The sequence below is a fragment of the Mustela putorius genome, unplaced genomic scaffold (genome assembly GCF_011764305.1).
Source record: "Mustela putorius furo isolate JIRA1106 unplaced genomic scaffold, ASM1176430v1.1 tig00003874_pilon_pilon_pilon, whole genome shotgun sequence".
Classification (NCBI taxonomy): Eukaryota; Metazoa; Chordata; class Mammalia; order Carnivora; family Mustelidae; genus Mustela; species Mustela putorius.
The window spans coordinates 127,160-141,179 of NW_025422025.1; the positions used below are offsets into that span (position 1 = coordinate 127,160).

Here is a 14,020-nt window from a genome sequence, read left to right on the forward strand (position 1 = left end):
GGAGACTTCCTTCTGTTACACATTCTTGCCTCCTTTGTCAAATATTAATTGACCATATAATTGTGGATTTATTTCTGGGCTCTCTATCCTGTTTCCATTGATTTATGCATATATTTTCTCCCAGTACCCTACTGTTTTGATTACTATAACTTTGTAGTATATCTTGAAATCCAAGAAACTGATACCTCCAGCTTTGTTCTCCTTTCTCAAGATTGTTTTGCATGCTGCACTTCTTATAAAAGTATTCTGAGGTCATCCAAATTGCCACCCCTCCATTCTGCTTGGTTTGATGCTGGTGGGGCTTCTCTCTTTTTTTTTCCTTTTTTTTTCCTTATCTGAGATTTTCATATAATAACCAGTTTATTTTCTTTCTTTAAATGGTCCTCAAAAGGCCTGTGGCTTGGCATGCCAAGGGATGTAGATGATCAGTTGTGCCCTAGGAGCAGTAACCACATGGCACAGGGTCAAGCTGTGGTTACTTTATAGGGACTTCCACCTGCTCAGCTCCAACTATAAGACAATTCCTGACATTGGAGATGTGAAAGGAAATGGGAGGGGAGGGGCATCTTAAAATCCATAAAATATTGCATATTGTCTCCTGTTTGTACTTTTACAATTTCTGATTTTGCAAATGGCCAAGCTGCCTCAGGGAACAAAAATGAGGTCCTAAGGTGGCAGAGACTGACCTGGCCAGCCCTGTACTGCACAGGCTATGCGTTAATGGATCAGTATGAATGGAGAAAGCAGGGGTGAGTCAGGGCAGCTGCTGCCTCTCCCTACATTGCCTTCATCACCCACAAGGAGGGGGCCCAAAGCCAAGGAGGACCTCCTGGAACTGAGACAGGGGAGGGGAAAAGAAAGCTGAACGATGCCACAGCTGCTGAACCATGACCAAAATATGGGTGAGAAGGCTGGAGGCAAATGTGCATGGTACACCATGACATTTGGAGTCCTAGGTGACATAGAAGCTTAAGGATCCAACCTTGCTCAAACTGATTTTACATGATGATTTTATCTACTAATCAACCCAGAGATGCACAGAATGAAATAGGGCAATACTATAGAAAATGCTTGAGAGAAATCTCTCTTATGATTGAGATAACCTGATATTTCCATTGATTCATTCATTCATTCATTCAACAATTATGTACTGAGTATTATGTATCAAATCCTCTTCTGAACACAGAATAAATCAGGAAAAGAAACCCCACAAATACCATTTTTATAGCACATGCATTCAAATAGAAGAGAGAGAACAGACAGTAAATAAATAAATATATAATATGTCAGCTGTTGATAAGAAGTCAAAAATAGAGAGGGACAGAAATTATGTTGATTGTGATGGTGCTGGTGCTGGCTGTGTTTGCAGTTAGGGGAGATTACTCTGATAAGAAGACATTGGCAGATCCTTGAGTGGATTCAGAGAACAAGACGGGTACATTTAAGAAGAGGAAACAAGTGCAACCCCCCAAGGGAGGCATGCACTTGCTGTACTCTGTTAAACACTAAGGAGGCTGGTGAGCGGAGGCAGAGACAGCTGAGTGAAGAAGTAGGAGATGAATTGAGAAGGAAGTTGAGTGTTAAATTTTGTAAGACTGAATTTTGTATTGAGTGAAGTGGGGAGCCATTGGAGTTCTTAGAGCTGAGAAATAACAGGGTCTGACTTTTGTCTTAAACGGATTGCTTTAACTGCTGAGTGTAAAATAAACTAGAACAGAGCAAAGATGGAATCCAGAAGACCAGATAGGAGACTATTACAATAACTCATAGAAGACGGTGTTTTGGACCACAGTGGGAGTAACTGAAGTGTGGAGAACTGGTCAGATTTAGAATATATTTTGAAGATAGAATCCACAGCTTCTACCAAAGAATTAAACGTGGGCAGTTAAAGAAAGAGATGAATCAAGAATGACTCTACAGTTTCCTGTTTGAGCTATTGCAAGACCAGCAGAGCTCGAGAAGAATAAGAGCTTGGTTTTGAACATGTTGGGTTTAACTATTCTAGGTAGATCTGGAAAGCAGGCAGTGGAAAAAATTTCAAAATCCAGGTCTGGACTGAAGGTGGAGATGTGGAGTCATCAGGAGATAGATGGTAGAAGAGGAACAGTCACCAAGGACTCAGTGTAGACAGAGGAGAAGTCTGAGGTTGGGTCCTGGAGCACATTCATACTCAGAGATCAGGGAAATGAGAAGAAACCCCAAGTAGAGGGGCTTGTCCTCACTCAGAAGGGATTGGAGTAAGGGTTCAACCCAGGAAAACTTAGTGGGTTTCTGTGGGTCTTCTTTCCTTACTGATTTGATTTTCTTTTCAAGATTTATTTGAGAGAGAGAGAGAGAGAGAGAGAGAAGGAGCACACACATGCAGGGGGAAGAGACAGAAAGAGAGGGAGAGAATCTCAATCAGATTCCCTGCTGAGCATGGAGCCTGACGTGGGGCTTGATTCCATAACCCTGAGCTCATGACCTGAGCGAAGATTCACACGCTTAACCACTTAGCCACCTAGACACCCACCCAAATTCTTTTTCTTTCTTTTTTTAAAATATTTTATTCATTTATTTATTTGACACAGAGAGAAAGAGAGAGAGAGAGATCACAAGTAGGCAGAGAGGCAGGCAGAGGGAGAGGGAGAAGCAGGTTCCCTGCTGAGCAGAGAGCCCAATACCCTGATACCATGACCTGAGCTGAAGCCACCCAGGTGCCCCCAATTTACTTTTCTCAGTGAAGTCATCAGAATGGTCGGTCATCAGCTGTATCTGATGGAAGGTGTTCAGTTCTCACTCTGAACAAAATGGCTGTACATTAGAATCACTGGGAGAATTTTATTTATTTATTTATTTGACAGAGAGATCACAAGTAGGCAGAGAGGCAGGCAGAGAGAGGAGGAAGCAGGCTCCCCGCTGAGCAGAGAGGCTGACGTGGGACTCAATCTCAGGACCTTGAGATCATGACCTGAGCTGAAGGCAGCAGCTTAACCCACTGAGCCACCCAGGCGCCCTCACTGGGAGAATTTTAAAAACACACTTATACCCAGACCCTAATTGGATATTAATCTAATTGGTTCTACACCAATTAGACCAGATCTTCTGGAGGTGGGCACTCCTGTGTTTTAAAGTCTTCCAGGTGATTCAAAAGTGTGGCCAGTGTTGAGAAGTCCTGGCTTAAGGTTGGAGGAAAGAAGATGTGAAATAGTCAAAATATTTTACGAGAAGAGTGGAGATTCTGTCGGTCAGAGAAACATACTTGGATTTGTGGCTGAGAATATAATGTGAAAGGGGCGCCTGGGTGGCTCAGTGGGTTAATCCGCTGCCTTCAGCTCAGGTCATGATCTCAGGGTCATGGGATCGAGTCCCACATCGGGCTCTCTGCTCAGCAGGGGGCCTGCTTCCCTTCCTCTCTCTGTGATCTCTTCCCTTCCTCTCTCCTACTGTGATCTCTCTCTGTCAAATTAAAAAATAAAATCTTTAAAAAAAAAGAATTTAATGTGAAAGCTTCCAGCATCTTTGCTTTTCTCACCAACCACCTTCAGCTGCCAGGGGCAGATGAGGATGGACAGAGGGTTGGGTTTTTACCAAGGTGGGGTTGTATCAGGTATGTATGATATATGGTGGAGGTGAGAGTATGGGACAGGGATTATAGTTATGGGAGCGGACTCTGTGCCAGCTGCAGAGGCCTGTGAGAATTTGGGGGAAGGATCAAGAACCACAGAAAATGAAATAGGGGGACGCCTGGGTGGCTCAGTTGGTTAAGCAGCTGCCTTCAGCTCAGGTCATGATCCCAGCGTCCTGGGATCAAGTCCCACATCGGGATCCTTGCTCAGCAGGGAGCCTGCTTCTCCCTCTATCTCTGCCTGCCACTCTGTCTGCCTGTGCTCACTCTCGCTCCCTCTCTCTCTCTGACAAATAAATAAAATCTTTAAAAAAAAAAAAAGATTCTCTTCAAAAAAAAAAAGAAAATGAAATACTTAAATGGCTTTTTCTGAGTGACTTAGATAATTAATACTTCTTGAAATAATTTAGTGCAGCCAGACCCCTGCAAAGCAGCACAAACAACTCTGATGAGTGCTTCAATCTACCATTTCTTCCCAGGGCTTCAATCAATTGCTTTCAACAAGTGAACATTGAGATATTTAGAGCAAAGGAAAAAAATACATATTGGAAGTTCGTTTTTTTTTTTTAAGATTTTATTTATTTATTTGACAGAGACACAATGAGATAGGGAATACAAGCAGAAGGTGTGGGAGAGAGAGAAGCAGGTTTTTCCGCTGAGAAGGGAGCCCAACGAGGGGCTGGGTTCTCAGGCCCCTGGGATCATGACCTGAGCCAAAGGGCAGATGCTTAACAATTGAGCTACCCAGGATCCCCTGGAAGTTAGCTTTTTACATTCTTGGGAAATGGGATTTTGTACATTTATGTCCTTTTTCTGTCCCCTTGTGGATATTTTCCCTCTTGAAACACACCCAACCCCTGCTCCACAGTTGTCCAGTAAAAGAAAGGGATCTGAGTGCCATCCCCAAAGTTCACTTGCGTTTAAAGGAGAAACAATCCTGGGAAGCGGTTTTACACAAAAGAGTAGATTGCTCAGTTGTAGAAACTCAGGTATTATAAGAAAGTGGGAGAGACATTCCTTACTAGAAGAGGGACCTGCTCAGTGTTTCTAAATTCACATTGGTAGATTGTTGAACTGTTGTAGGCTGAGTGTTAAAATCACATCTTTCCCTCCGTTTTCTTACAGAGACAATGATGGTGCTTCCAAGATTGTCTGTGAAAGGCTAGGCACCTGCAAAACCACACATTTGACCTGAGCCATCACCCAAGTAGAATGTAATCCGCTCTCAGATCATAGGAGAAAAAAGAAAGAGAGAGAGAATCCCAAGAAGAAACACTCACGTCAGGGTTTTCATCAAATTTAGTGCACGTCTCACCATTTATCTTCATTTGCAGTAATTTTTTAAATAAACACTAATGTCGAATTGCCCTGAGTTACAACGAGCAACTCAATTATCAGAAAACCACGAGTCTCCAACGTTTGTTCTAATTACTAAAGTAGAAGAGTGGACAGAGTTTAGAAAATTTTCAACAAGGCTTAAACAAGAGAGATTCCACTTTTTTCTAATCAGGTCAACATAGATACCACTTTCCCTACAACCTTGTAGGCAGTTGGTATTTTTCAGAGATATCATTTGGTTCTTTGTAGAAGGCTTAAATTTGGAGGTCCATGAAAACGATAATCAACTTTTATGTGTGGCTTCTATAGGCCAGGAACTGTGCTAAATGAACAGTATCTAATTTAATCCTCCTAACAAGTCCTGTGAAGTCAATACTACTGACTATTCTCACTCCAAGGGGGGGCAAAGCAGATGCTTCGAGAGTTGAACTCAGTTTTCCAAATTCATACAGCTCGTATATGATGGAATCAGGACTTGAGCTAAGTCTAATGCGAGGTTGGACCCTCAGTGGCAGCTACTGTAGTTTTTTTGACCGCCACCTGCTTCCCTCCCCCACCCCCGCCCCCATCTCATTCCCATTTAGGGATAATCAGCCATACCTAAATGACAGTGGCCAGGCAGGAAGGGTGGCTACTGGGTTTAATTATTTATATCCAGGGGGAAGAGCCACCTCGCCCCATACATTCTGCTTCAGCTCTTGCCCTGCCAGGGGAGTAGCCATCCTTCAAACCATCAGTGTTAATTGCTGGTGAGGGATGAATTAGGCGGCAGGGGTCACACACTGTTTACTAGTCATGCATATTTCTTTCAGAATACCTAAGTACCATTCCCTTGGAGATGAGAAGAAATGATGGGAGGGATGTTTCCCAAAGGGACTTCCCAGTCATGATCCCAGGGTTCTGGGGAGCCCCGCAGTCATGATCACTAGCCTTGTGATCTCTGTCATATAAATAAATATAAATACTCTTGGAGTCATTTACTGGACCTTGATCACTAGCCCTGAGTGCACTCTTGGAGTCATTTCACTGATTCCTGCACTTGCCCTAGGATGGCTTGGCCCCTCCCAGTAATCAGAAGCTCCCAGGATGGGTCAAAGATTACTTTATTTGCTATAATTCTGCAAGTTGAATGTATCTCTCAGCCATTTCCTGAGAATGCTATTATGGGGCAGGCACAGGGGGATGACTATGGGACAGAAACATATCAGGTGAGAGGGATCCTATGCTTTTGTATGAAGGAGAAGCCCATTCTCCTTGGTGATGGGAGTTTCCCTTCTGCTCTGACTCCTGCCCAGCCGGGATCAGTGGGGAGCCTCCTCCTTTGGGCGACAGGTCTCTTTCTTTCTAAATCCTCTTTTTTTGGGCCAAAAAGCAAGACTACCCTTCTTTTCATCTTTCAGCTTTTTCATCCTGGCCAACGACACTCAAACACCCTCGCCCCCAATTTGGGCTGCTAGACTATGGCAAGAGGCCACATACTGGGTATATTACCTCAGGCCCAGTGTTTGGACTTCACTGAACCTTAATTGTAACATCTGAGAAGGGTTGGGGGGGCGGATGTTGTGAGGATTCATTAAGACAATGTTAAATTTTTATCACGGAGTCAAGGAAGATCTCTTGTTAGGAATGTGTTCCATCTTACCAGGATAGAGGGAAAAATAGCATTTTACTGGGACGCCTGAGTGGCTCAGTGGGTTAAGCCTCTGCCTTCATATCAGGTCATGATCTCAGGGTCCTGGGATCAAGTCCCGCATTAGGCTCTCTGCTCGGAAGCAGGGAGCCTGCTTTCCCCTCTGTCTCTCTGCCTGCCTCTCTGCCTACTTGTCATCCCTCTCTCTCTCTCTGTAAATAAAAAAAAATCTTTAAAAAGATAGCATTTTACTTAGAGAGACAAAGTATTTCAAAAATATTTATTTGACACAGAGACAGAGCAGGAATACAAGCAGGGGGAGTGGGAGAGGGAGAAGCAGGCTTCCTGCTGAGCAGGGAGCCCAATGTGGGCCTCAATCCCAAGACCCTAAGATCATGACCTGAGTGGAAGGAAGACACTTAAGGACTGAGCCACCCAGGTTCCCCGCAAAACAGCATTTTTTTAAAAAGATTTTATTTATTAATTTGACAGACAGAGATCACAAGTAGGCAGAGAAGCAGGCAGAGAGAGAGGGAGAAGCTGGCTCCCCGCTGAGCAGAGAGCCCGATGCGGGGCTCGATCCCAGGACCCTGGGATCATGACCTGAGCTGAAGGCAGAGGCTTTAACCCACTGAGCCACCCAGGCGCCCCGCAAAACAGCCTTTTAAACAATATTTTTATTTTTATTTTATACATATATATGTAAACATAGAATTGAATGTATACATATAAATATAATTTGTAAACACATTTGATATATATTTATGTTTATCCTAGGACGCAACACTGCCCTCCTGAGCAGCGCAAGAGGGTGGGTTTTTACAGAGAATCACCAAACAGCTTGACCCAACTGAAGGGCCAGCCTTGCGCTGCTGCTTAAGAGAAAGCCTTGAGTTGGGAAAGGTTTGACAAATACTGAGAAAAACCAGTCAATTAATATGTTAAAAACACTACCCAACCACAGTATGAACCATTTAGACATATGGCTTTAATTTTGACTTTAGTCTCCAAAGCCTAGGGGTCCCTGGGGAAAAGGGGCAGAGGGAGAGACAGGACCAGCTTCTCTGTGGGCCAGGTTTCTGGGGTTGCTCCCAGCCCTGCCCCCAGAGGGAACGCCCCCACCCAGGGCTTTGTTCCCAGAAGGGCCCCTCCCCCAGAAAGCCCCTTCCCAAATGGCCCTGCCCTTTGGGCCACACCCTCAGAGGTCCCATTATCCACCTCCAACCTCCCCACACACCCCTACCCCCACCAAGCACCACCCTCAGAAGGGTTCTAAGGTGAAGTCAGTGTGCTTCTCTCTCACTGTGTAGGAATTACTGTTTTATTTTTGACTTTGTGTTTTTTGAGCGAAGCGGGTGGTGTAAGGACCTATTTTATATTTTTATATTTTAGCCATAGGCTTCCATTGAGGTTACACAATAACCTTGTTGTTTAACCCTTAAGCTGTCCCTGCTCCCCTTCTCCCAGGGGACTTACTTAAAAACAAGTCCCGGAAATCAACCTCAGGTAACAAAGCCCAAATACAAGGGTGGGTCAGGCCAGGTGAAGACATCTGATCAGTGGAGGGTTGCATACTGTCTCCCTAGCTACCAAGGAGTATGGGTCCCGCCCTTTGTGAGTCTTTTGGGCGCCAATCCTAACCAAGGTGATAGGCTAGGTCAAATGTCTACTAAAAGGTAAGTTGTAATTCAATTGGTCACCTAGCATCACTGTGCAGCTCTCTCTGTGTGTTACAATTTCATTGGCCACCTGTGCATGGCCAGGCCCAACCGCATGGCCTTTGCCCTTAAAAGCTAGTCCGTAAAGGAGAGAGCGGTCGACTTCTCTGTAAGAGAAGCGGCCCTGGCTGGTCAGTTTGATTCTTGATGCTTGGTGCGAAATAAAGCTTTGTTTGACCTTCTCTTTGTATCAGTCTCGCTCTTTTAATCATGGACCCATTATTGGGGCATAACAGGTGGGACAGTGGAGCACGTACATAGTGGAGGGGACAGCCCACTGTGGGTATCCACCATTCCTTGCCTCCTCATTTGCATGTACTGTTCGCCCTGCCCGGTGAGCACAGCATGGAAATGGACACCTCGTGAGTGGTGGTCAACGAGACTCGCTGACCACGTGACGTCTATGACCGAGTCAACCGGAGCTCGCCTTCCCTACAGACCAGAGCTTGCTCTGAGCACCGGCAGGAGGCGGTGGCCTCTTGTGAGCAGCCCAGAACCCTGTCTTGTCCTTTCTCACTCATGTCACCTCCCTGTGTTAGCCAAGCCTTGGAAGTGGTGACTTAGGAGGGAAGGGAAAGAAAGGCAGCCCCCGGCTCCTGATCCTGTCAAGTTCCTTACTCATCAGGAAGCCGAGGGCGGCAGGGTCGGTGGAACAGGTGTGAGTCCCCAGGTGAGGTAAAGATGGCAGAGCTGGTCTTGTGTAGGATTTCCACGGTTCCGATAAGAAGAGGGCACGTGGGTGTGCCCCAGCTGTGGAATCCCTGCGTGAATTATTTAACACTGACATTGCACCCTGCGAAGATGAATGGCAAAAATCATGCCCATAATCACATTTTAAAATTTTTATTTGCTTGGAATGACATTAAATGCAAATAGAAAACAGCAGCCATGCCCCTTCAGAAGACAGACCATGGAGGAAATGAGCTTTCTATTTTAGTACCTTTAACAAACACTTCCTCCCTGTTTTTGCCCAAAGGGCCCTATATCTTCATTTTGCATGGGGCTTGTAAATTATGTAGCCAGCCCTGGGGACAGCTGTGCAGTGTCTCAATGACCCAGTGCGGGGAATGGCAGGAGCCTCCCTCCTTGATACAGTAGTATTACACAAGCCCCTGAAGCTGAAACAGAACTTCAGGATAAAGTCTAGGGGGGAGGTCCTCAAATTTCTGAGTCATGGGCTGTCGTAAACAAAATATCAACAGCCGGATGGCTTAGGCAACATACAATTTATTTTCTCATGGTTCTGGGCGCTGGAAGTCCAAGATCAAGGTGGCAGTAGGTTTCGATTCTTCAAAGGTCTCTCCTTGGCTTGCAGATAGCTGTGTTCTCCACTCTGTCTTCAAACGATTGTCCTTCAGTCTGTTTTGTCTGTGTCCTAATCTCCTCTTCCTGTAAGCACACCAGTCCTGTTGGCTTGGTGCCCACCCCCAGTGAGCTCGTTTTCCCTTTATCACCTCTTTAAAAATCCTGTCTCTGAATACTGCCACATTCTGAGATGTTGGGTGTTAGGACGTCAACGTAGGAATCTGGGGGCATCCAACTAAGCCCATAACAATAGTCAAAACTGGATCCGAAACTGAAATTTAGACACATTTTAAGATGGTAAAAGTGTATATATATAATTTTTGTGGTAGGCCTGAGATGGTTGGTAGGCTGAGATGTATTTGTAACCTTTGAGGGAAACATCCTTTGGAATGATCAAAGAGAGCTTCTATGTAATTCCATACATCCACAATTAAACCCCAGAGCTTTCTAATTTGGAATTTGGCTGTTTTGTGCTTGGTGGCAACCAAAACCAGCCTAGGGCTTTTCTTTTGTTTTGGCAGAAAAGTAGGAGGCAGCATTTAGACATCTTGCTGCTCTTTGGTTTAATCATACTCTACTGAGTTGCCCGAAACTAATTAAGCTCTTGGCTCTGTAGAGGAGAGATGATGTTCATTATATGTCATTGGCCACAATGTTCCTTTTTAAAATTGTTGTTAACATTTGTGTTATTTCTCAGCATAAGAGACAAGCTTTATCTTAGTTTGGGCTGATGTAACAAGAGCACCATAAACTAGGTGATTTAAAGACATACTTATTTCTCTCAGTTCTGGAAGCTGTGAAGTCTACGATCAAGACCCTGGAAGATTCCATGTCTGTTCAAGTGCCCACTTCCTGGGTCACAGATGAGGTGGAGGAGGCGAGGGATCTCTGTGGGGTCTCTCTCATGGAGACACTAATCTCGCCCATGAGGACTCCACCCTCATGACCTAAACATCTCCCAAGGACCCCATCTCCTAGTTATGTCCCTTTGGACATTGAGTTTTCAACTTATGAATGCTGGAGGGATACACTGTCTACAGTGAGCTTCGTCAAACATCTTTTATGTTCAAGGCACTGTTTTTTGGCAAAATTAATCATTTCCTACACATCCTTTGAAGCAAGAGTATTTCTGCACTTTGCCTTCCTTTACAACCTTTCTCTAGAGAGGATCCTAAAAAGTTCAGAAAAGACGCAGAAGAAACCTGCTGGTTAGCTCGTTTTTCACTGTAGAGCAGAATTCATTTTGAAGCAGGTTAATCTTAGAAATCCAGGCGAAGACACTTCGCTTGAAAATCATCTCAAATGATCAGTTTTGTTAGTATGAGTAATAGTAACTATAAGATCAATAGAACAACTTTTTGTTCTACTGTGGGCCTACTGTGTGCTGGGTACCTCGGAGCACCTGAGTCGAACCATCTCGTGATCCTTTCAACAGCCCACTGAGGGTCACACTGTCTTCTCCTCCACGTTATGGATGAGCCTTAAGTCTGGGCCAGAAATGACACAACTTTCCCAAAGCCATATTGCTACTGAGGGGCCAGCTGGGATCTACGCCCACTCTGGTGCCAGAGCCTGTGATTGCAAACGTGGGCTGCACTAGCTGTTCAGAACAAAGGACTGTTCATGGGGGTGACACAGCAAACCCGTGAGACCCACCACCCTTTTCCCTAAGGTCATCCTGGTACAGCCTGCAGTGATGGCCCGAGTTAAGCATTCGAACTTGGTGCTGCAGAGGGCATGTTTTAGGGACAATATTGGTGTTAAGGGGGTCTAATGAAGCCCAGAGGGAATGGAAGGAAACAGGACTTGGGGAAATATCTGGGTCCCTGGAGCAGTGATCTCCTTTTATTACTGTGCACCTCTCTTTCACAAAAATAAATAAATACATACATACATACATACATACATACATACAAAAATATTTGCAGACATACCACCAATTTAAGCAAATTTTTGATAAATTATAGACTCTACTACTCTACTAAATTATTATGCACATTATAAATGACATGCAAAAGCTAAACAGTTAAATGGATGACATGAAATATGAATAAAACTTATAATATTTTCTTCCAGCCCCTTACTGGACTATTTCTCAAACTCCCTTTGGAGAAGACTTTTTAAAGATTTGTTTATTTATTCATTGAGAGAGAGAGAGAGAGACAACACGTGTGTGCACATGTGAGTAGGGGGGTGGGGCAAAGGGAAAAGGAGAGAAGCAGACTCCCCATTGAGCGCAGAGGCCTCACTAGGGCTCAATCCCATGACCCTGAGATCATGACTTGAGCCAAAATCTTGAGTCAGACATTTAATCAACTGAGACACCCAGGTTCCCTGGAGAAGACTTTTTAAGAAAGAGATAGGACACTTGGATTTATAGCAATAATTCCTAGAATTAATCTTTAAAAGTGGGAAGATAGAAATGTTTTTTTTTTAATTTTTAAAGATTTTCTTTATTTATTCATAAGAGATGGGAGGCAGAGCAGAAGCAGGTTTCCCGCAGAGCAGGAAGTCCAGAGTGGGACTTGATCCCAGGACCTGGGATCGTGACCCGAGCTGGAGATAGACGCTGGAGATACTGATAAACCAAACTTTAGGGAAAAATACTGAACTTTACTGGGAAGATGAAGCAGAACAACAGCATATGGCAGCAACATGAGTTTTAGATAGCTGTTGGTCACCCAGAAGGCTTAAGGTGGAGAGAAAAACAAAAGGCTGTAGTGACCCAAAATTGTCCGAGTTGTGTAATTTGACCCAGGAACTTCCGGGTGACATAAAGATTTGTTTATTTATTACACGGACAGCGCCATGTGGGGACAGAGCGAGGGGGAATGAGAATTCCATACAAACGTGTGAGTGGCTCTTCTCCCATCTCCAGGGGGGAAGGAAGAGATTGGGTTTACTCCAGTAAGCATGGTGATGAGTTGGTGAGGTAGGTTGACTAGATGTCTGGACACCTGAAAAAGCCAGCTAAGGGGGCTTCCTGGCCATCTTGTCAGTGTCTTATTGAAAGCTTGTCATGTGCAAGACTTTCTTTTAACAGGTTGCCAGGTGAATTGATGTACAAATCAGACTACCGGCCGCCATGTGTCATTGCTCAGGTGGTCCATGACACAATGTCCTGCAACTAAGGGGATGCACTTAGCATTACAGACATCGTTCTGTCTTTGTTATTTTGAAATTTAGAAAATATCTTATTAATTTGTTCACTCCAAAGAGGCAATTTATTGCTTACTATGACAGTCTTTTGGTAGAGGACACAAAACTGCTTTCTTTGTTATGAAAATCAATGTGTTACACCAATTTTCTGAAAGATGGAAATGAAGTGCCTCCTTCCAGCTGGGTCAGGACATAAGTGTACCCTATGTATTCGTTGTTCAATAGAGTCCATTTACAGAATGTACATGTCTCTCAATACAAAAGACATTTGCTCACATTTATGTGTAGAACATTCCCGAACCTGGTCCAGGTTGCGGATGAAACCGTCACTCTGACTGGCAAGGCATAACGAAGAAGAGTTTTCCTGTAAACAATATGTGGTCATGGAAGGAATCAGCACTGCAATTCGTGGCTGATTCCAAAGGCTCTAAGAGGTGGTAGATGCACAGGCAAAGTGGTGACTTTTGCAGAGGAAGCAGGCTGGGGAGAGATAGCAAAACAGAAGTTTGAGAGGGACCTAAAATCTCCTCCTGTGGGATTATTGGCCATTGAGCTTGAGAAAGGCTATGGTGAAAACTTGAAAGAGCATCAGATCAAACCCTTGGCCACTGGAGGTTGAAACTGACATGAGCAGCACTACCTCTATTCTTCACCCAAGGCCATAGGATGACAAGCTTTGCTTTTTCAATGTGGCCTCATGTCTCTATACTGCTCTATAAAGAAATTAATACAAATAAATGCTGAGAGTGTAAAGTGTAAGCAGAGCTCCCCTTGGCCATTTCCTAAGTTTTGTCCACTCCGAAGTGAGTATCACTTTGGTGAGTGCATTGCAGGAAATGGCCTTAATGATCAATGGCAGACCTCCACTCCAGAGTGACATAAAAAGCAATCTGCACCTCCTTCCTGATTTGTCTGTAATGAAACTTGCTTTCCTCAGGTCCCAGCATTCGAGGCAGATAAATATGTTCCCTTTCGTTGGCTCTTACTCATACTTCAGCAAGATTTCCCATGTGCTTTCCTTGGCTGGCTGGGAAACTGGACCACAATTTATGGCATCTTAGGGGACAGGCGCGTAGAATTCCAGTGGGATCCCGGAACAGAACCTAATTGGAGATTAGAGACCATTGCGGTGCGAAGCTTTTCTTTGAGATCGAAAGAGGTGCATGTTATGCAAATATTAGCAAGTGTAAGTTCACACTGTCTATTGAAAATTTATAGACTCATTATGGTCAAGAAGGCTGGAAGATAAGTAGATTTTGGGAA

At 44.3% G+C, this 14,020-nt stretch overlaps 1 protein-coding gene across 3 annotated transcripts in view; it reads right to left on the reverse strand.

The window, feature by feature from the left end:
- Positions 1 to 9,120: 9,120 nt before the first annotated feature.
- Positions 9,121 to 14,020, reverse strand: part of LOC123388095 (conserved oligomeric Golgi complex subunit 2-like) — a 43,420-nt gene continuing 38,520 nt past the window's right edge. The window contains exons 7-8 of one of the 3 annotated variants that reach the window (XM_045067116.1): positions 13,034 to 13,121; positions 9,121 to 9,869 (exon numbers count right to left, since the gene is read on the reverse strand). In XM_045067116.1, the coding sequence (XP_044923051.1) occupies positions 9,852 to 9,869; positions 13,034 to 13,121 (106 nt within the window). In that variant the 3' untranslated portion in view covers positions 9,121 to 9,851. Of the gene's footprint in view, positions 9,870 to 11,848; positions 13,122 to 14,020 lie in introns of those variants that run through there. The other 2 variants (XM_045067117.1, XM_045067115.1) reach the window with 2 other exon arrangements.